The sequence below is a fragment of the Macrosteles quadrilineatus genome, unplaced genomic scaffold, assembly GCF_028750875.1.
Source record: "Macrosteles quadrilineatus isolate MER2022 unplaced genomic scaffold, UCM_ALF_1.0 Scaffold_4__1_contigs__length_99947679, whole genome shotgun sequence".
Classification (NCBI taxonomy): Eukaryota; Metazoa; Arthropoda; class Insecta; order Hemiptera; family Cicadellidae; genus Macrosteles; species Macrosteles quadrilineatus.
Genome location: NW_026542597.1, coordinates 34,313,373 through 34,337,611, shown reverse-complemented (window position 1 = coordinate 34,337,611; position 24,239 = coordinate 34,313,373). Strand labels below are relative to the sequence as shown.

Below are 24,239 nucleotides of genomic sequence, written 5' to 3'. Positions count from 1 at the left end.
TTGTGTGCGGGCTACGAAGTCCTCAGCTTAAAGAGAAACTTCTTCGTGAGTCAGATTTAACATTGCAGAAGGCCATGGATATTTGTCAAGCCTCAGAAGTGTCGTTTCAACAGGTTAGGCTATTGGAAGATAAACTTCAAACTACAAATCTTCATGCGGTCCAAACAAAAAGAAATAAAAACTCTTACAAACCTGATCAACAACATGTCAAAAACAAACATTTTAAATGTAAAGATAGTGGTAGGCCTAAGGGTAATAGTAATCCTTGTAACAAATGTGGTAAAGTACATGCGTTTAAACAATTTCCTGCTTTTGGAGTAAGATGTTTTAAATGTAATAGATATAATCATTATTCAAAAATGTGCAATTTTGGCAAGCAGGTACATACTGTTGTAGAAGAACCTATAGGTCAGACATCTGAGCATAGTAGGCCTAGTAGTAATGGTTCTGGACATTTGTTTGTGGGAGGACTAGATTTGAAAAAAGATTTAATTAAATGCAGTAGGCCTATTGAAACTGTAGGTGATTGGCGAGTAGAAATGTTAGTTAGAAATAAAAAAGTGTCATTTAAGCTTGACACAGGAGCACAAGCTAATGTAATTTCTAAAACATTGTTTTTAGATCTAGGACTTAGTTTGGATGTGTTAAAAAGTAGTCCTGTCAATATCTGTACATTTTCTGGTGAAAAAATGACCTTATTGGATAAATGCTTTTTAAATTGTCAGTTCAAAGATCAAATGTATAAATTGTTCTTTTATGTAGTAGACCACAAATGTGATCCGGTGTTAGGTTTAAACACATGTGTACAGATGAATTTAATCAAGAAAATTGATAGTGTATCAGGGTCAAAATTAAGCCCATCTATCAACAGTAATGTAGTGAATGAGTTTCCAGAATTATTTGATGGTTCGGTGGGATGTGTTCCACATTATTGTAATATAGTACTTAAGGACAATGCTGTCCCTGTTGTATCATGTGCTCGCAGAATACCGTTAGCGTTGTTAGAAGATAAAGTTAAAGCTAAACTTGTAGAAATGGAATCTATGGATATAATACAAAAGGTAGATGAACCTACTGATTGGGTTAGTCCCATTGTTATTACGCACAAGCGAGATGGAGATATTAGAATATGTTTAGATCCAAAGCTTTTAAATGATAATATTAAAATGTGTCAGTACCAACTACCTACGATTGATATGCTTTCCAGTAAGTTAGTGGGTGCAAAATATTTTTCAGTTTTAGATGCAAATGCAGGATTTTGGATGGTTCCACTGACTGAAGATAGTTCTTTTTTGTGCACGTTCAGCTCACCTTTTGGGAGGTATAGATTTAAGCGCTTACCTTTTGGAGTTAGATGTGCTCCAGAGATATTTCATAAGATTGTAGTTCAAACATTTGAGGGGTTAAAAGGGGTGGAGTCATATATTGATGATATTGTTGTATGGGGAACTAGCAAAGAAGAGCATGATAGACGCCTTCGAGATGTACTTAGTCGAGCTAGAGATAATGGGTTCAAGTTTAACATAGGAAAATGTAAATTTTGCGTTAGCCAAATTAAATACTTAGGCCATGTTTTTAGTGATAAGGGAGTATCAGTAGATCCGTCTAAGGTAGAAGCAATAAGAAACATGTCCCCACCCACTTGTAGAAAAGAACTTGAAAGGTTTTTGGGTATGACCAATTATTTGGCCAAGTTTATTCCTAACTATGCCGAGAAATCTGTTGTATTAAGACAGTTATTGAAAACTGATAGTGTATGGGAGTGGAATGAATCTGTAAATCAAGCTTTTGTAAGATTGAAGAATTCCTTATGTGATACACCTGTTTTAGGTTATTTTGATACTAGCCTACCAGTGACCTTAAGTGTTGATAGTTCTCGTGATGGTATGGGTGCAGTAGTTATGCAAAATGGAATACCTATAGCCTATGCATCAAAGTGTTTAAATCAAGCTCAAAAGAATTATGCGCAAATTGAACTTGAAATGTTGGCTATATGTTTTGGGTGTGAAAGGTTTCATTCATTTGTGTATGGTCGAGAAGTTAGTGTTGAGAGTGACCATAAGCCACTCGAGTCTATATTTAAGAAACCACTTGATAAAGTACCTTTACGTTTGCAACGTATGTTATTACGGGTTCAGTCATACAATTTAAATGTAGCCTATAAACCGGGTAAAGATTTGCACATAGCAGACACGCTTTCTAGAGCACCAATAGATCAAATAACACTTGATGATAATGAGTTAGATGTTGAAATTGATATACATGTCAATGCAATTATCAGTAAGCTACCTATTTCTGACAAACAGTTTGATAATTTCAAATGTGAAACAGAGAAAGATCCAGTTTTGTGTAAGTTGAGTGATTATATTCACAATGGATGGCCTAGTTTTAAACATCAGTTAGATGATTCACTTAAGCCTTTTTGGACTTACAAGGATGACCTGAGTTGTGTTAAGGGAGTTATTTCAAGAATGATAAATTGTTAGTACCTAAATCTTTGCAAAAAGACATGTTATCTAGGATACACGAGGGTCATTTAGGCATAGAGAGATGTAAAGAGCGTGCCAGGGAAATATTGTTTTGGCCAGGTATGTCAAGTCAAATTAATGATGTTGTATCTAGTTGTTCAGTGTGTCAAAAACACAGAAACTCTGTGTGTAAAGAACCTCTTAATAGTCATGAATTTCCTAACTTGCCGTGGGAAAAAGTAGCTACAGACATGTTTATGTTTAACAGTAAGATGTATTTGTTAGTTGTTGACTATTTTTCAACCTTTATTGAGATAAGTTTGTTGCCTGATAGTACTAGCTCTACAGTGATAACCCATTTGAAATCAATTTTTGCTAGACATGGTATACCTAAAGTTTTGATCTCTGATAATGCCATGCAATATTGCAGTAGTCAATTTAAAGAATTTACTACTTTGTGGGATATTAGTCACATTACATCGAGTCCACATTATCCTAAGTCGAATGGTTTAGCGGAGCGGTCGGTTCAGACAGTAAAAAAATTACTTATTAAATGTCAGGAAAGCAATGATGATCCTTATTTGGCGTTGTTGAATTTAAGAAGTGCGCCTCGTGGTGATTTGCCGTCTCCAGCGGAATCCCTAATGGGCAGAAAACTTAAAACTAATTTGCCTATATCCTCAAAGTTACTAAAACCAAAATCTATTAGTCCAAGCTACAGGAATCAAATGCTTAGCAATAGACACAAAAGTAAAAGGTATTATGATAGGTCTAGTAAACCTTTGAGAAAATTATCTGTAGGTGAACCTGTAATGTTTCAAAGGTATCCTAACTCTACTTGGAGTCCTGCTCATGCTAAAACTCCTGCCAGAGAACCTAGATCATACCTAATCAGTGACAGCAATGGTAATACCTATAGGAGAAATCGTGTACATTTGTTCCCTAGTAGTTGTGCTGATAGTAATGATGAACAAAATGCAAGTCCTGTACATAGAAGCTTTGTAAATGTAAGAAATCCAACTGTTAGTTCTAAAGAGAATTGTGTAGGCCTAACAGATGTTTGTGATGAGGGAGACGTTGTAAAAAACTTTGACGGCTATGTAACATCTAGAGGTAGAGTAGTAATGAATCCAAAACGGTTGACATTTAGTCCTAAGAAGTAAGAGTGATTCCTATTGTTTTGATCTATTCTAAAGGAGGGAGATGTTATATGTATATCATGTATGCAGTTGTGTATAATTTAGTGTTGTATATGTGGCAGCCCTGTCTTTAGAAAATACACACTCTTCCGCCCTCAAGATGTCTACTTATTGCAGAGCCTAAACACCTCTAGCATTATCTATTATAATCCAAATATATTAATGCCCAAAGAAAAAAAAGGATTTCCTAAATATAAACGCATTGTAATACCAATGAAACAGATTTTAAAAATCGCAACAACACAAAAAATGTTAAATAAAAACCATAGCTGTTAACATAAATAATACCAACTGCAGAATATTTTTTTTCAACATTTTACAGTTAGATTGTTAAAGAGTGTAAGAATAACGGAAAGAATATTCCTATATTACAACCACGATTAAAACCAGCACATACCTACGATTTTCATATCAATAATCAGTGCCTCTAAATACATTTTAGTTTCAATAATTGTACCATTGAAATAAGTTTAGTTAAAATTATCCTATCCAAAATACCATCCTAAATTATCGGGCAATTGCAAAATAGGCATTCATCTGGTTATAAATACCCAGTTATTTTATGTCATGCATCTTAATTGAATTATAAGAATGCACACAGAAAATATATTTCACTACAGACTTTCATTATCTGATTTCATACAAACGTGGTTTGTTTTGTTTATAAATCAATAAAATTAGATAGATTATTATAGGTCAGCATTTGGACAATGAAATACGCGAAAAATAATCGTTTTGGACGTTTTGGTTCAGCCTTTTTCACGATCATCCTATTGTATGGAAGTGCGTATGTCAGCAGCAGCGGCTTCACATGTGTTTCCAGACTGTTGTTGGTTGTTACCAACGTCTCAACAGAAATTCCCTGCGAATCCCTGTCATTAGGCTCCGCTATGGATTTGGTCTCGACCTACACTGAGCCCGGCTTTCACATCATTAGGCTCTGACTCGTGAACCCATTCACGATCATCCTATTGTATGGAAGTGCGTATGTCAGCAGCAGCGGCTTCACATGTGTTTCCAGACTGTTGTTGGTTGTTACCAACGTCTCAACAGAAATTCCCTGCGAATCCCTGTCATTAGGCTCCGCTATGGATTTGGTCTCGACCTACACTGAGCCCGGCTTTCACATCATTAGGCTCTGACTCGTGAACCCATTTTTTGGTCGTCGCTTATATAGTCCGGGACCAACGTCTGGTCGCGGACTATGAAGTCCCGAGCTCGTGTTTAATGTTTAACCCCTTAATGTTTAACCAGAGAGTAGTGACTTTAGTTATAATCCATTTATCTCTATGTTGTATCTTCACAAGCAAAATGATTACATAGGTTAGTATGGGTGCAAAAATGAAGACAGTTGATAAATATATGATTGACAATATGCTGCAGTATTTTTAAACTATGTAGGTGATTTTAAAGCTTAATTCCCAACTTTTACAAATTTATATGAACTCTTGATCATTATTAATCCTTTTTCTGTTGATAAAGGGAATTTCCCCAATGTAAATTTGTGCATTTAAAAAATGAAAAACCAGTTCAAAACGAATTTTCTAAGCTATCATACTCAATTAAATGTGACTGTGAAACAACAAACCCAGCATAACCAAGATAATTTTCTACTTTTTGGCCTTCACTTATTTATTCTTATTTTTCCCAACTATCGATCCTGCACTAGATGTTTCATTCTTTACCTCAAACTGTTTTTTTGCTTTGAAATGTGTCTCCCACGTAAGACCGACATCTGAAGACTTAACAGTGGTCGCATATTCTTGAATAAGTGCCGAGATTATGCTGCAGCCTAAAACTTGCTGGAACATATAACAAAAACATATTTGTTAAATAAACTAAAATCGTAAAACATCCAACTTAAGAATATTGTATGTAAAGGAATTTCTCAAGGTTGTTTTAAATTGCCTCTTACTTAAATTTAACCTTAAAAGCTTTTGTAGGTTAAGAAATTACAGCAGCAATCTAATTAAAAGTGTACAAGGTAAAACATAACCGATCCTTGAACCATTGAACACATATACCAGATGAAGGTGTGTATTCTTGTATATAAAAGCTTATTCTTGTATCAGAAGCATATTCTACCAACCTTGGGCAAGTCGTTACTGTTCATGATCAGCTGTTCTACTTCCGTTAGAAGTTTGCCTCGTTCCATTCCGAAATCGGTCACGCTCCCTCGTTTGATCATTATGGCTATCACCTATAAACATTGAGACACTAGTGTACCTCCGTCCACAACTCACCGTCCATACTCAATGGTCCAAAGATTAAGATTGCTCAGTAGCTTACTAGTTTTGTTACGAAGACAACATTATCAAAGTTTGAAACTAATAGAAGAGGCACAATAATAGAGGAACCAACAATAAATTAATCAAGACTGGAGTTTACAAGTTTAGTTGCCCAGATTGCCCGTGCAAATACATAGGCCAGGCATTTGAAACCTATAACAAAGAACACAGGCCAACTCCAAGAACGACAAGCAGATATCAGCCTTTGCCCAACACCTGATTGACTTAAATCACTCAATGAGCAGCATCGACGACGGTTTAGAAATATTTCATGGCTGTGGGAAAGGTAGCAAACTTGACACTCTGGAGGTGTTTGAGATATATAAATTTTTCAATGAAGAACCATGTAAAGACCTCAATGAAAAATTACAGTTCTCACTTGTTTTCAATACAATCCTACATACAAGAACAGCTGATCGAAGATCTGATAACAGTAGAGGAGACGACGTGACGTAGACCTCCAGTCTGCTTCCGACCCCGCGCCGCTCTGGACCAACTCAGTATTATCATGATAGTGCTATCTAAATAATTGTGTATACGTAACTAACATTTTTATGTTCGTGTCGTGTTTGTTATAATGTGTTCTTGACGAGTTGCAAGTTTTGATAATTTTGTCTTCGCAACAAAACTAGTAAGCTACTGAGCCATCTTAATCATTGGACTATTGACGGAGGTACATAAAAACTTATTATTGTCTTAATAAAATAGTTCAGGAGCCAAAAAACATAATTTTTTAATAAATATTGTGGGAAAATTGCAGAAATAATACCATTTTATCAACAAACTGACTACAGGGATTGGTTGCAGATATTGTTAAAATAATTCAAGTATGATGCTTTTCTACAATCCTTAACCAGGTGAGAAAATCGTTGTATAAAACCTTTTAAATAATCAAGTTTTAGACTGTTAGAACTGCCAATGAAGAATTACTTTTCAGAAATAATATGTCACAAAAAGTAATTTGTTTTAACTAAACCATAAAATCTATTGATAAATGTGTTGATGGGACTGTTAAACATGTTTTAATCACATTGGGTATTGCTTCATTTTATTTAGCGAATTTTAATTAGAATAGGCAAAGAGAAGTAAGGTATAGAGGAGCTTCACTCACTAACAGGACGACTATACGCTTTCAGCTTCGTTACATTTAGCCGGAAATATACTTACGGCAAGCAAGGAAGCGGAGAGCACTGTGCGGAATTTCTATCGCACAAGGCACAGGATCTTTTTTTACCATAAGCTTTGTAGTACATGATGGCGAAGGAACGAGGGAGGGGGGGTGTGTTGGACTTTGCCCTAGAAACCAGCGACTAGTGCTTGACACCAATTAGGTGTACCATTGCAAGTTTCCTCTGAGCCTTGCCTCTCTGAGAAAATTGTGTGACATCCCCTGGTCAGTTGTTGGGGAACTTTGACATCATCTCTGGCCTGGCTAATTTAAACACCTACTTACTGTCAATGATCAACTCAATGGGGCTGATCTCGTCTATGGTAACATTAACCAACCAGGTCAATTGTATCCTGTATCTAACCTGTCTCACGTCAGAGACTAAATCCCATTGGTCCGAACTAGGGTGTGAGAAAGAGTGTGAGTGCTGAGAGAAAGAGATGACAGCTAAAAACTGAATTAGGCCTAGATCAGCTGGTTCTCGAGTCAGGACAATTAAAAATCCCACTGATCAAGGACAGCTGGGTTTGATTTTAAATTGTCAAGCTTCAGATTTTTCTCAAGCTCAAAAGCGACTTTCTAAATGTTAGGTTAACTCGGCAGTGTATTAAACTATATTTGTAGGCACCTGCAGTATCCTCTCCCTCACAAAGACTGGCAGTGTCGGTTTGCTGATGACGTATTGAAGCAAGTACTGTTGTAGCGTAGAGATATCCTCACTGCTTAGACTATTCCATTCCCTCACTAAAGCATCCTTCAGAGTGCCCGCTGTCTCGAAAATCACATAGTCCACTGTGCAGTTTTCTAAAAATTACAATGTAAAGGATTGTTTTAAAATTTCTCAACACAAAAAAATTCATCAATATAGAAAAAGAGGCGTTAAATAAAAAAAAAAGCTGTTAGGCCTACTGATTGTCATGATTAATTTTAATTGTTAATAAAACACTATTTTCCTATTGTCAGATGAATAAAGCAAAAAAACTAGAAAACAGCTTTTAATATTACAATTGTTTCCATTTTTTATTAGGCTACATTTTCTGTATGAAATAATAATGTTAAAATATACATAGTATGATACTGGGATTTGTAAAATGAAGCATTTGAAAGTAGCCTAAAAAACTAATTTAGTAAATCTGATGGAAACAGAAACTGGGCGAAACTGCATTGTAATATAGTTCTAAGGTAGAGTGGATCCTTTAAAGCACATTCATGTGCAGGCTTACTCTGTGAGTTGAAACAACAAATAATGTTAAAGTACAGCTTTTTACATACCAAATATATGTTTGCAAATGGCGTAAGGAGATTGAGTCTTTCTAAAATTTAAAAACACAGCTTCAGCGGCATGTCTCTGCTCGTTTGTAACTATGTTTGGAGGAGCCTGAAACAAATCAGAGTTCCTTTATGTACAAAATGATTCCTATATTTTGGTTATTAGGTTTTATTGGTACTTTCCTGTTGAAGGGGACATTCAGTATTACCGGTATCGATGATTTTCTTCGTTACCGGTATATCAAAATTTTATTTTTTCAATCCGATACATTGACATTAACGGAATGAAAACATATCAGCTGACAACTACGATAAATAAATATTTTTCACTATCAACAAACAATTAAGTCTTAATCCCAACAATAGGCTACCGGTACTGAGGATTTCCGAGGCACTAGGGCAATCCTTGACTATCGTCGTTTTAAATTTAGAAAATACATGCTTTTCACACAGACAGCTGAATCTTGCGTGGTGGTAGGTACGCCTGAAAACTTAAGTATATATTTATACACCTATATAATGAAAAAAAAAAACATTGTTTATCCACTGGCAATTAAGTAAAATATTCTATTTTGATTTTTGGTACACTTTTATTATTCGTCGTAAAGAACAAATTACCATTTAAAATAATAGTTGTTAAGCGCAGTAACGTGCGCTGGGTAACTGCTAGTTATCAATAAAAACTTAAACAAACCAATTTTGAAATTGATGGTTACAATAGAATTAATCTATAGCCTATATCGAACTGAACAAGTTTTGATATAGGCCTAAGTTTTAGGCTTGGATATCGTTATTAAACCGATAATATAGGCCTACCTATCGCAGGTTCTCTTCGGAAGTCTACCTCTGAACACCAAAAGAAGAAAACAAAAATAGGCCTAAACTAAGAATAACTTGATCAAAAAACAGATAAGTTAGGCTTAGGCTAATTAATGTATTTCATCGGTATTTCTGAACTTTCTGGACTTTTCTTCTAGGCTAAACCTTTAAACCATTCCAACGATCCTAATAAACAATAAGTAAAATACCGGTACCTTTAAAACATTTTTTAAGGCGCGGAAACCACCAAAAATTGAGGAAATATATGGAACTACTTTCTTAAGGCACGGAACACATCGCACACCTAGTAACAAGAAGTGAACTGATACGGATCTACTTCGGTTGAAACTGAAACAATGAATGATCTTATTTAGGCATGTAGGGAAGTCAGGCCCCGCTTGATCAGGCTTTTAAATGATTAAAAGACAGGACAATTTTTTGAAATTGTCTCTTCATTTGATCAACTATTCCAAAAGATAAAAAACAACATCGGTGTAACATCAATACTTAAACAACCCTATCACCTATAGGCTATATAACCTACCGTACATTTTAACTTACTTAATCTAACCTACCTACAAAAAGGACTTAGGCTAATGTACCGTAGTCACGAATCCTCATAAAGCCCGGCCTGACTTCCCCATATGCCTTTTCTCTTGTGAAACCAATACATGAAACCATACAGCAAGTTTGGTTAAGTTTAGGTTTTGTTAAACTTAACTTAGTTTAGAACAGTTCCTTTCATTTTTTAAAACAAAACATTAAAATAAACCAGGCATAATAAATTAATGATCAGCTGGTTACCAGTAGGTACACTTTTAAGTTAAGGGGACTTAACATAAGTTAATCAATAAGTTAAGTCAATCAATATATTCATACGAATGAGTGTAGGCCTAGGACGTAAACTAAAGTGCAGCCCACTTACTTTAAGTAGCCTATGAGTTAAGGGTAAGTAGTCACCGGTCCGTATCAATCCACTCCTTGTTCCTTTGCAAGCCATTGGCTCCTTGAAAAGTAATAGGCCAAGGCCTACCGTATATTTTCGCAATTTGCAGTGTTTTCCGCGCCTCAAAAAATGTCGTAAAGGTCTGTATTTTATTGTTTATTGGAATTGTAGGAATGGTTAGGAAGGTTTCAAAGAATAGTACAGGAATTTCAGATGTGCCATGCATTGATATGAAATTAGAATCCATCCTTAGCTTATAGGCCTAGGCCTATCTGATCACAAAAACCTAGGTATTTTCAAATAAAGAGACAGAATGAACTAGGCCTAGTTTAATATTAGTAGTAAACTAGCAACCAAAATGTAGTCAATAGTTGTTTAAACCTTTTGAGCCAAGGCCTAAGCTAACACAAATAGGCCTAGGCTAGGCTATTACTTAAGTCTTTGTAGCCTAGCCCTACCCTAGGACTTACCAACATGATTTTGGCAGCAGCTTCTAATTGTTGCAACTGAGGTGTGATGTCTTGTGCCATTTTAAATTCAAGATGAAAAATGTATCACTAATGATTTAAAAAAATAATAATAAATGTACCCCTGGCTTGACGCCACCCCCACTTTGATTACTTTACTACAAAAAATAATACAATCCCCAATCCCCAAATCTCCAAAACAAGAACGTAGAAGTAGAAGGCAGAATAAGGACCAATCGTCATTCGTCAATCCAACCAAATCCAGCCAGTCCACAGCGGTCTAACCAGCAGAACCAGGTGCAAAGCATATGTTTACAATAAATAGAGAAGAAGAAGAAAAAGTCGACAAAGTGTATTAAAGTAATTATAATAATAATAAGAATAGATATAAGAAATTAAGTTTTCATAATTTCATATAATATAGGGAGCCACACAAATAAATAGACTTCTCATCCCATTGTAAATTTTGAAACTCGTTTGTCTAGTTGATGTTCGGTAACACTGATCGCTAGTGTCCACGAAATTTTGTTTCTATTATTTTTGGGTTAATTTATTTCATGATTTGCACGGTTAACTTTGGGAAAATCTATTATGATTATGCATACATATTTATGCATACATGTTGTACATGCATACATGTTTATGCATACACATTTATGATACATTTTATATTTTGATGACCGTAATACAAACAGTATACTTTACTGTTTGGTTATTTAACTAGGAGCTAGACGAGTAATTTTTATGATAAGATCGTTTTATTTGTTGTAACTAGTTTTTAATTTTTCAGAATTTGTAAAGTTTTAACTCCCATTTGATAGTTTTGGGAATTGCGTTTGTAGATTTAATTAATTTCAACAAAGCATAGCCTACTTTTAACCGAACAGCTATACTAGGCCTAATTAAATATCTGATTACTTTGTAACTAAACTTCATTGTGGTGTGGGTAGCCTCCGGATTGCGAATAATAACTATGATAGTGGTTTAAATACCTTAATCTTACAATCCAATTGTTGTCTTCACAACTAGTTTCAACCTGCTAGGAGGTCATCATCAGGGTGTGTACAAGGATGATATTACTTCATATGAAGGTCGTCAGTAACAGTTTTTTTACATTCACACAAACACACGACGAATAAACACATAGTGCGCACACATAATACGGCCGATAAAAACATCGAAATTGACAAGCGGACTCGTGTTGTCTTTGCAGAAACATGTAAGCTAATAAGCAGTTAAATTTTGGACTATTTGATGGAGGTATGTAAAAAACCTATTATTGTCGTAACAATATAGTCCAGGGGCCAGATACATGAATTTTGATAATCTATATAAAAGGCAAAGCCCTCACTGACTGACTGACTCACTCATCACTAATTCCCCCACTTCCCACTTACCTAGGAGGCTGAAATTTGGTACACTGATTCTTTAGGCATTAAATAGGAAAACTGAGTGGTTTTTATTCTGATCGGACTCTCGGGCTCCGCCCCAGTGGCTCTGGAGTTTCCCATGTTAACCTAATGAGTACTCATATTTAAATGGAATTAATGAATCATGTTTGGTTTTAGTTTAATATATTTGAATTTTCTACTAGTACCAGGATTTCCAAAGATAGCTTATCTTATCTGACCTACTTTTCCAGTCTGCACTGTCCACTCTTGCCTTAGTTAACCCAGAGTCAACATGTACTCCTTGCTCATTCTCTTGTATATAGTAGATTAGATTTTGACTGTTTTAAAGTGAACTAATAACGTTTAACATGTAATTATTAAAGTATGTGTTTTATAATATCTCCCCCTTCTAAATGTCAGAGAGTGCCTTTTAATTAGTAAAATTACCAAAGTGCTGTGACGGGAAGACCTCTAAATGATTTTGTGACCTTCTACCTTCTACGGATTCTACGGCTACGCAGAATCCCCTCATCTACCCGCTCCTGGAGAAGATTCACCCATTCAAAGACTGTCCGCCCCTGGTGAACTTCGCTCCCCGCTTCAGTCTACCGTCAGGCATCTCTACCAAACCCAAGGACTCAAATCTCAAGTAACTGTTTACATACTCATTTAATTAATTGGTATTACTCTGACATGTTCCCATATTTAAAATATATTTTGTAAATTAAAGTTTGAATTTCTTTCCGGCTACTTAGTAAAATTTTCTCATTCTCTCCTTTGAACCCGCCCCCAACAAAATGGTCCTTCGAGCCGGATTCTGAATTTGTAGTAATCTATAACGTTAGACCAAAGGAGAGAATTTATTTAAGTAAAAGTTTTACAGTATTTAGGTTTTTTATGTAGCATTCCTATCTTAAACCTTAGCCCTTTTATTTCCTTCACCAGCTAAAATGGCAGCTTTAAAGAAAGCCGAAATCGACTCTCTAGTCAAAAAGCGAGAAAAGTATTATGCAAGGTTACAAGCTCTCTATGACGTTGGTAAAAAGTGTATCCAGCTTGCTCAGCAAAAACAATCTTTTAATACAGAGTTTGATTCTTTTGTATCACGTTATCAAAGATTAGAGGATGATTATTCTGTGTTTGAACAAACAAGTGACAGTATTAGTTTGTTAAACTCTCAAGTAGATGAAGGAGATAGAGTGGAGGTTCATAGTGCATCAATGTCCTATGATGATTTGTATTTTAATGTTAAAACCATTGGGCGAAAGTTGAATGTAGATAAGCATTTGCAGCAAACAAAGACTGACTTTTGTATCACGTTATCAAAGATTAGAGGATGATTATTCTGTGTTTGAACAAACAAGTGACAGTATTAGTTGGTTAAACTCTCAAGTAGATGAAGGAGATAGAGTGGAGGTTCATAGTGCATCAATGTCCTATGATGATTTGTATTTTAATGTTAAAACCATTGGGCGAAAGTTGAATGTAGATAAGCATTTGCAGCAAACAAAGACTGACTTATCTGCTGATAAGCAATCTCCTGTCCATAGTCCCCAGGTAGCTCGCCTTCCTAAATTGGAAATTGAACCATTTGATGGAACCTTTATCAGCTTGGCCTAATTTTTATGCTTTATTCACTTCTATGATTCATAAAAATCAATCCTTATCTAAAAGTGAAAAACTCACTTATCTACGCAGTCTATTGAAATCACATGCGCTTTCACTCATTGAAACCTTGGTAATATGTGATGAGAATTATGATATTGCAATGAGAACTCTCACTGATCGTTATCAGAATAAACGTCTCTTGGCATCAAATTATCTCGATAAGATTTTATCCTTCCGCCCTCTCACTGAAGATTCTACTGTTACCTTATCAAACTTTTTGGAAATTTTTAGCGCAAATCTGTGCGCCCTAAAGGCTCTTGGATTGTCAAATTTATTTGATTTTACAATGTTACACATTGGTTTACGTTCACTAACATCGTCATCCCGCAAAGAATTTGAAAATGAATATTCCCATGTAGCACAGATGGTTGGGCCAACGTTGGTAAATTGTGGAGCCACACAGTTGGCCAACGGTAGAAATGTCACCTCTTTAAACTGTTTTCCAGCCAACCATTGTCCAACCGTTTTATTTCACACAAAATAATAAAGATTTAGTACGAAAAGCATAATTATTAGTTGAGTAAATTGATTAAATAGTTCATAAAAACAAATTTTGAAAAAAAAAACTAGAACACAATTTTTTTGGCCCAGACGGGTCTCGAACCCGGGTTCTTCGACTTATGGGCCTCTTACTTTACCACTGAGCTATCTGTGATTGCTGATATAGAGAGTTTTCAAGTGGTGAAAGAGTAGCCGACAGTTGCAATGGTCGCAATACTTCAAACATTTTTGATACTACACAGTATAATATGATTCTGTTAATCTGTTAAGGCATCATAAGTAGTTTTTTTTTTTTGGAGTTAGAGAGGATACTGGTATTTGAATGATTAATTAATTACCGTTAGATTGTTAATGCTATTATAATTGCCTGTTATATGATTAATTACTCTTTCCCCTTAAATTGTTGCAAATAAGTTAAAGAATATTAATTTAAAAAATATTTGCATTATTAAAATTATTAAAATTCATTGTTGTAGCGCCGGAACTGTAATATATAAAATATCTGGTTTTACAATACCTTTATCAGTTCCAAAAACTTTTGGAAACTTTTGGAACTGATAAAGGTATTGTAAAACCAGATATTTTATTATAATTATGTTGTGAAAGCTAGACCCAGAGAATGAAAGTCGTGTAAAGTCAACTATGGACCATTGTTGGTCCAACAAAAGTATCTTTTGTTGGTCCAACGGAGTGAAAAACGGTTGGACAACGGTTGGCTTGATGTATGATACCCAGCAATGCATATTCATGTATTTCATTAACAATAAACCAATGTTGGTCCACAGTTGTAAATATTGGTTGGCCCAACTACGAGATATACAGTTGGACAACGGTTGGTTGGTTGTGGAAGCTCCAACCAACCATCGACCAACTGTCCCACAGTTGGCCAACGTTGGCCCAACCATCTGTGCTACATGGGTTCTGATAAAGATCTGCCAGAATTTGAGGATCTAATTTCGTTTGTACAGCAACAACTCAAAATCCTAGAAATTACTACATCCAAGGGAAAGCTAAAGCAAAATAGACTTAACACATCTCCTAAGCCAAGTAGTTCTAAAAGTTTCATGCTGTCAACTGTTGATGAAAAAGGTTTAACTGGAACTGCAAAGCGCCACATATGTCCCTGTTGCCAAGAACCCAACCATAAGATCTATGTGTGTTCTAAGTTTAAGAAACTAAGTTTATCTGACAGAAATGATTTTGTTAAAAAGCATTTCTTGTGCTTTTCTTGTCTTGGTTTTCACACAATATCCGAGTGTAAATCAACCTCCAAATGTTTTAAATGCAATGGCAAGCATTACACCCTTTTGCATCGTCCAGCTACTAATGCAACTGCAGGCCCCTATCTCTCAAGAGAAAAGAGCTTAGAAACCAAACCCAATGACATGAAAGAAATACATAATCCTTCCTCATTCAAAACTTGTAATTTTGCCGATGCCAATTCCACCTCAAACATGATGTTAAGCACAGCCATTATCGGCATAAGGGATAAAAATAACAAACTGACACCTAGTCCGAGCCATTATTGATGGTGGTTCCCAAACTAGCTTAATTACTCAAGAATGTGTTCTCAAGTTAGGTCTCACCAAACATCAAAATAAAATAACCATCAAAGGTATTGCAGACACCCAGGTCCCAGTGAACAAAGGTTCAGTAACATGTAACATAAGCCCTCTTAAGAACTCTCATATATCTTTGAGTACTGAAGCAGTTGTAGTCTCAAAGATATCATCCGATCAGCCAAACATTGATATTGACCCTACAATCATCTCAAGATTTGATAATCTACAGCTCGCTGACCCCACGTTCTATGAAAGCTCGCCTGTTGAATTTCTAATAGGAGCAGATTTGTATTTTGATATAATAAAAGAGTCGCATAATATCATAAAAGGTGAACCCTCTGCAATGAACACTATTTTTGGATGGATAGTTGGTGGTAGAGTGGCCACTTCCTCCTGTCAAAGTGAATGTTCTTATTTTTTAAACTGTTGTGAATCAGTTGATAAGACTCTCAAAAGGTTCTGGGAGGTAGAAGCTGTTCAAAATGTGAAGTATCCTAGTCCAGATGATATTGCAGTTGAATCACATTTCACAAAAACACATATCAGAGATAAAACAGGCCGCTATGTCGTATCGTTACCAATGAAACCTGATGCACCCAACCTACCGAACACAAGAGATAAGGCAGAGAAGCGACTTATCAGCCTAGAGAACAGATTAAAAAGCAAACCAGAAACCTATCTGGAGTATAGAGATTTTATGGATGATTACCTAGCTCAAGGTCATATGAGTATCACCAGCACCCCCTCACCTTATGTAATTCCCCACCATTGTGTAAAAAATGAGAACAGTAGTACAACAAAGTTGAGAACAGTGTTTAATGTGTCTTTTAAGCCCTATGCAAATTCCTCTTCCCTCAATGATATCCTGTATAGTGGACCAAAGCTGCAAAGAGACATAGGAGAGATAATAACTAATTTTCGCCTACATGAAATTGTTGTGTGTGCCGATATAAAACAAATGTATAGGCAAATCGTTGTGAATCCCACAAACCGAGCATTTCAGCACATATTCTACCGCACAAATCCAAATGGTGATATAGATGAGTACGAGCTGAACGTATTGACATATGGTGTAACATCTAGTGCTTATTTGGCACAAAGAGTATTACTGCAACTGGTTGAAGATGAAGGCAAAAGATACCCACTCGCCTCTCAAGCTATCACTCATCAAACGTTTGTGGATGATATTTGTACCAGTGTTGATTCTCCTCAAGAAGCACTTCAGTTACAGCAGGAACTAATTACTCTTCTGGGATTGGGAGGATTTGCCCTAAGAAAATGGGCCAGTAATTGCCAGCAAATATTAGACAGCGTCCCGCTTCATTGTCAAGAAAATCCCCTCGCCCTACGCTCCGAAGACGACTCTGCTGTTAAAGTACTTGGATTACAGTTTGATCCCGCTGAAGATGTATTTTTCTATGTAATTAAACTTAACCCTGTAGTGTGTACCAAGCGCTCCATGCTTTCTGAGATTGCTAAAATTTATGATATTTTAGGATGGATAACACCCACTACGTTTTACGCCAAACATATCATGCAGAGCACATGGTTATGTGGACTAGAGTGGGATGACCCCCTACCAGATGAACTTCGCAGTAAATGGACAACATTTATTTCAACCCTTTTAAGTCTGTCAACCCTAAAGATACCTCGATTCATCCCTACAACTCCTCACAGCACAAATCAGATAATAGGATTCTGTGACGCATCTGAAAAGGGCTACGCAGAAAATATCTATATTCGAACCGAAACCTTTGATAACATATCAGTACATCTTATCAAAGCAAAAAGTAAAGTCGCCCCACTCAAAACAATGAGCATTCCTAGATTAGAACTTTCTGCTGCTCAACTACTAACAGAAGTTGTATTATCTAGTACTCATCTAACCCAGACTGTTGACCCCCAGAATATCATATTGTCTTCTGACTCAGCCGTTGTTCTTATGTGGTTAAAAACTCCTCCTTACAAGTTAAAAACATTTGTCACAAATAGGGTTATAAATATACTTGAGTCAACTAATCCAAAACAATGGCACCATGTAACATCTAAAGAAAATCCTTGCGATTGCGCATCGCGCGGCTTGACACCTGAAGACCTTGTAAATTTTGACTTGTGGTGGAAAGGACCTCAATTTCTGTACACTCCCTTTGATTCCTGGTCATTTCACCGTTCATCTGAAGAAGAAGTAGAGAATTTGCCAGAGATTAGAAAAGAATGTTTATCTACAACATTTGATAACCAAAACAGCATTGTATTAGAAATGCTTGAAAAATATTCTAGCCTGAGTAAAGTTAAATTTGTAATTTCTTATGTATTAAGGTTCATTAATAACGTCAAAAGTAACGCCAAAGGTATAGCTAAGAAACAAGGACCAATATCACCTCAGGAATTAGAACACACGTTATCTCTCTGTGTAAAGACTACACAACAACGCTATCTCTCAAAAGATATTTCTGATATGAAAAATAATAAACCATGCTCTAAGAAATATCGCTCTTTGGCTTTATTCATTGATGAAAATGATTTCGTCAGGGTGGGCGGTCGTTTGAAAAACGCTAACTTAACTTACTCCAGGAAACACCCCTTTCTGATACCCCGTTCATCACGCCTTGCGACACTCATTTGTGATTATTATCACTCATTGGCTTTGCACTCAGGACCCCGCTTGACACAGTCCCTCATTCAAGAAAAGTTTTGGATTGTAGGAGTACGGCAATTATTGAGGGAGCGAATATTTAAATGCCAAAGATGCTATATGTTCCAAGCAAAACCTATAACGCCTAAAATGGCGGACCTACCATCAATCAGATTTAAAAGCATACGTGCGTTTCAAAATGTTGGACTAGACTACGCTGGACCGTTTGAATTTAAAGAAAGTAATAGAAGAAAATCCCCACGCCAAAAGGGATATATTGTAATTTTTGTTTGTTTGTCGACAAAAGCTGTACACATCGAGTTTGCAACGAGTTTGTCAACACCTTCATTCCTTGCTGCATTGGATCGTTTTGTTGCCAGAAGAGGTCTCTGCCAGTCAATAACAAGTGACTGCGGAACCAATTTCCAAGGAGCCGCGAACTATTTTTCTCAAATTCAGAAATTTCTAAAAGACCACAATCAAGACATAGCACATCACCTAGCTTCAAAGGAAATTAAATGGAATTTCATCCCCCCGGCAGCACCCCATTTTGGAGGCCTTTGGGAGGCTGCAGTCAAATCAGCAAAACGTCACCTCGTCCGAGCTATCGGTACCCTGGTATTAACATATGAAGAAATGTACACCTTACTGACAAGAATTGAAGCAATTCTGAATAGTCGCCCAATAGGAACAATGACCACTGACCCAAATGATGGAGACTACCTAAGCCCTGGACACTTCATTGTAGGAACGCCGTTGTTATCCCCACCTGAAGAGGACTTCACGGAAACTAAGATGAATCGTTTGGAAAGATATCAACTCCTACAACAAGCTGCACAATCGTTTTGGAAGCAATGGTCTCAAGACTACCTACAAACATTGATACCCCGAAATAAATGGACTACATCACAGCCAAATCTTCAAGTCGGAGATGTTATATACCTTCAAAACAAGGACAGCAGCCCTCTGGAATGGCCTATTGGAAGAGTGATTGAGACATACCCCGGACCAGATGCTACAGTTAGAGCCGCAAAGGTTAAGACACCTCACGGAACATATGTGAGACCTGTCCATAAACTGGTACCCTTACCTCCTACCGATACCTATTCCTAGCTTAACGCTTGAATATTAGGTTTTGCGATCAATTTTTATTGTGTGATTTTCCTCTTAGTGTACCATTTTGTAAATATGCATTTAGGTGGGCGGTATGTTTGGTTTTAGTTTAATATATTTGAATTTTCTACTAGTACCAGGATTTCTAAAGATAGCTTATCTTATCTGACCTACTTTTCCAGTCTGCACTGTCCACTCTTGCCTTAGTTAACCCAGAGTCAACATGTACTCCTTGCTCATTCTCTTGTATATAGTAGATTAGATTTTGACTGTTTTAAAGTGAACTAATAAAGTTTAACATGTAATTATTAAAGTATGTGTTTTATAATATCTCCCCCTTCTAAATGTCAGAGAGTGCCTTTTAATTAGTAAAAATACCAAAGTGCTGTGACGGGAAGACCTCTAAATGATTTTGTGACCTTCTACCTTCTACGGATTCTACGGCTACGCAGAATCCCCTCATCTACCCGCTCCTGGAGAAGATTCACCCATTCAAAGACTGTCCGCCCCTGGTGAACTTCGCTCCCCGCTTCAGTCTACCGTCAGGCATCTCTACCAAACCCAAGGACTCAAATCTCAAGTAACTGTTTACATACTCATTTAATTAATTGGTATTACTCTGACATGTTCCCATATTTAAAATATATTTTGTAAATTAAAGTTTGAATTTCTTTCCGGCTACTTAGTAAAATTTTCTCATTCTCTCCTTTGAACCCGCCCCCAACAAATCATAACAGCTGTTTCAATTAAACAAGTTGGTTCTGTTCTGTGATGTTCAATAGCATTAAAGTTACTAGGATTACCAACAGAGTGCAGCACTATTATTTTTTTTTAATTTATGACAACAGCTAATTTGCAACCAAAAGGTGAGTGAGCGCAGCGAACGAGCTCCAACCGTAAAGGTGAGTGAGCGTAGCGAACGAACTTCAACCAGGACGTGATTGAGCCATGCGAACGAGCTCACATATGAAGTTAAACGGGGCAAAGCCCGCGGGTACAGCTAGTACTATTATAATTATAATAGAATTATTCTGCTTGTAGTAGCGGCTACTTAGATTAAGAACCAAATTTTTATATAACACTAGCTGACCCGGCGAACTTCGTATCGCCTAAGTTATAGGTTTCCCCTAAGACAGACCGATGGAAAGAAAGTACCGTTACGTTTAATTTTCAAGATGATCTCGTTCGCATCGCTCAATCACGTCCTGGTTGAAGTTCGTTCGCTACGCTCACTCACCTTTGGGTTGGAGCTCGTTTGCTGCGCTCACTTGCCTTTAGGTTGGAGCTCGTTCGCTACGCTAACTCGCCTCCAGGTTAGCTCGTTCGCTACGCTCACTCGCCTCCAGGTTGGAGTTCGTTCGCTACGCTCACTCACCTTTTGGTTGCAAATTGGCTGTTGTCATAAATGTAAAAGAAATAATAGTGCTGCACCCTGTTGGTAATCCTTGTAACTTTAATGCTATTGAACATCATAGAACAGAACCAACTTGTTTAATTGAAACAGCTGTTAAGATTCATTAATTCCATTTCTCATAAGGTTAACATGGGAAACTCCAGAGCCACTGGGGCGGAGCCCTTTTAAGAATTTCGAAACGGGAAATAGTTTACGTCCGATTCGCATACCTACAGAATTTACACACCAAATTTCATAACGATCGGTGAAGTCGTTCCGGAGGAGTTTTCAGACAAACACTGTGACACGAGAATTTTATATATTAGATAGAACTGTATTTTGTATTTTGTGCATCCGGGTTGATTCTGTTTACTAGTTTAAGTATTTTATTGTTTTCAAGTTGAGTTAACCAGAGTGTCCCATAAGTAAACAGCCAAACTCCGGGAAACGGTTCTATGGGTAAAAAAATTACTAACTGTTTATGAATAAATTTGTTTTTTTAATCTGGTATAATTCTCATAAAAAAGGGTAGTAGTACTGTACAGAAAAATACTCTTAAAGTAATCCTAAAATGTCTTTATTATGTACAAAATAAAAATAATATAAAACATCTAAATTTTAATACAACACAGCCAAGTTTGAATAATAATTATTTACAGAGGCGTAGGAAGGATCAAGTGAATTTTTAATCATTTGAAGGGATTAGGAGAACTGTTTAAAAGAAGAAGTTTGGAAGGAGGAAAAGACGCCTACATTTGTAAAAATTATATGTCAGCCATGAAAAGTCCAACTATTTTTGGGATTTTGATAATATCATAATCTCCCGTTGCAGACTAAGCACATTTACCTGATCAGATTGTCAATAAAACATTTCCTAACATGTAAGATTTATTCCATATTTAAATAAAATTATATTTACTGAGTACTTAGGTTTGCTGCTACAAGGAATGTTATATAGTGAGTTTTTTACCAAAGGTAATAGTTTGATATGAAATAAATTTGCCAAATCTTATCAAAATATATCCATAAACAAGCTAACCACAACATTTTACGTAGATTCTACTTAAATATTAAGTTACATGAATATTTTTAATTCACAGTTTTTTTTTCTCTCTGCAACCATTTGGCGTACATCAATGCTTCAATTTACCAAAGTATTTGTTTTTAATCTCTACAAAATGGTTTATGATAAATTGCAAAATTTAACGTTTTGAGAGTCAAAAAATGGTAAAACGTCTATGAAAGTTGAGAAAAAATACTCAGTCAAACAAAGCAGATTCAGTCAGGGAAGCAGATTCGTTCTATCTGCCCAAGAATCAAATAATGCTATCATAAAAGAATCTGTAAAAAAATGTCCAGATAATTCTTTTGGTCCTAAGTGTTGATACTCTCTTAAATTGAATTTCAATGGAATTTCTTCACTCTCTTGTTGGAAACATGTAATGGAAATGCTGAAAATAAGGTAAGCTCACTGTCCTAATGGTTATACCAAGTAGTTATTAGGGGTGTGCGAGTATTCGAACATCGAGCTTTTTCGAGCCGAATAGCGTCCTATTCGGCTCGGCTCGTGATTTTCAAAAAGTTCGAAATGTTCGAGCCGAATACTTATTGAACTAGCAAATAAAAATTAAATTAATAAATAATGAACTAACTTTCATTTAAATTTACTCTCCGTTTCATAATTCTGTCTAGATAAGCAAGAACCTCAGCTCAGTCAAGACGCAATGATTATCGATCGTAATTTTGAGGAAACTACCACCTATCGCGTTGTCTTTCCAACACAACTATTCGTATCGTAATATACAACGCAGTGCGAGTGCGTGATTGGCTAAGTCGCTATGACGACACACGGTTGCCACGGCAACCTACATTGCGCACTGAGCACTGCGCCTTGTGTGGGAGGGGAGATTATACCAACAAATTATTTCAGGAATTCTATTTTGGGACGGATGAAAGATAAGGAAGAAACAAAGGTGGTCACGTGTGCAAATGTAGTGGGCGACACAATAAGGCTGTAAACGAGTATCGTCGTGTCGTTGTTCCTTGTTTGTTTACTTTTTAAGATTCCTTATCAAACGCCCCTATCTGCTATCTCTCTTTCTCTCTCTCTCTCTAACAATGTACTGATTAAACAAGATTGTGGTTGACGACTTTTCTACTTATAAGTTTCCCTGCGGTTATTTTAGTTCAATCAATCCCATAACCTTTCTAATGTTTATCAAAATAATTAATTAATATGTTTTGTATTTTATTTCCTTTAAACCAACCCCTATTTACCATCTGTATTTTATAGAATAAAATGTTTGTTTATAAAGTTTGACTGGCCACACAATTTTGTACCTATTTTATTTTGTATAAAAGTAACAGTTACTTTGAGGATTATATATATATCAATAAGTGGCGCGTGCTGTAATGAGTGCTTTTTATTTTCAAAATAAGTAATGAGTTATTAATTTTTGATAGTACGGGTCATTAAATACCATAATGTGATGTAGTTTCCTATTTGTATCTTGCAAATAATAATAATTGATAGTTAATTCTGGAAATGAAAAATAGTGATCGCATTCATAAACCTGTTGTCAAAACAGCAACGAGGGTGTAAGGGTTTATTGTTTCAGACGCAAGGGTGTTTCAAGGACAAAGTGTTGGGCCACCCGGATGGGGGGGGGGCGGTGAGACTGTGTGAAGGGGAGGAAACTGGTTTTGGCTATTTATTGATTAGTTCGCCGACCCTTCTAGATGACAAAATTGAGTGACAGTGTTAAATCATCGTGTTCTGCATTTCATTTCTTGTTTACTTTGTGTGTTATTCTATTAATTCTAGTGCTTTGGTCTATTTCCTCTATATGTCAATTATATATTTTTTAATATATAAGTAAAACTTGTCTCTCCACCTTTTTGGATCCAAACCAACCATGTTCTTTTTGATTAATAGGATTCATTTAGAGGTTTGCGGATATCCGAAAAATCGGGTCGGATTCGGTTCGGATATCCGTATCCAAACCGGGCCCAAATTCGATATCCGACACTATCCGTTATTTATCCGACTTTTTCGGATATACAATATATTTTGACGTTTTGGACAGAAAACTAAATCTCCATAGCTACCATTAGTTTCCCAGGACAAAATTACAGCAATACGTTTCCAACGACCTAACAGCAAACGGCAAAGAAGCCGTATGATGCAATACTGATAACTAGTTTAGTCGTTATCGGCAGTTTTGCTTTACGATTAGATTCGTCTGGAATGAACAGGCATAAAGCAAAAAAGAACTACCATGGTCAAATGAAAGTCAACTCGTGCTTGTCTCGCTCCTGATACTAGGGGCGCTGTAATAGTTTATTTACAGTA

General features: G+C 36.3%; 1 protein-coding gene across 1 annotated transcript in view; it reads right to left on the bottom strand.

Annotated features, from left to right (window-relative positions):
• LOC128993660 (exportin-4-like) overlaps window positions 1-10,795 on the bottom strand; it is a 59,452-nt gene extending 48,657 nt beyond the window's left edge. The window contains exons 1-5 of the mRNA XM_054417721.1: window positions 10,628-10,795; window positions 8,396-8,501; window positions 7,752-7,927; window positions 5,757-5,867; window positions 5,353-5,469 (exon numbers count right to left, since the gene is read on the bottom strand). Of these exons, the coding sequence (XP_054273696.1) occupies window positions 5,353-5,469; window positions 5,757-5,867; window positions 7,752-7,927; window positions 8,396-8,501; window positions 10,628-10,687 (570 nt within the window). The 5' untranslated portion in view covers window positions 10,688-10,795. The remainder of the gene's footprint in view (window positions 1-5,352; window positions 5,470-5,756; window positions 5,868-7,751; window positions 7,928-8,395; window positions 8,502-10,627) is intronic.
• Between the last annotated feature and the right edge of the window lie 13,444 nt (window positions 10,796-24,239).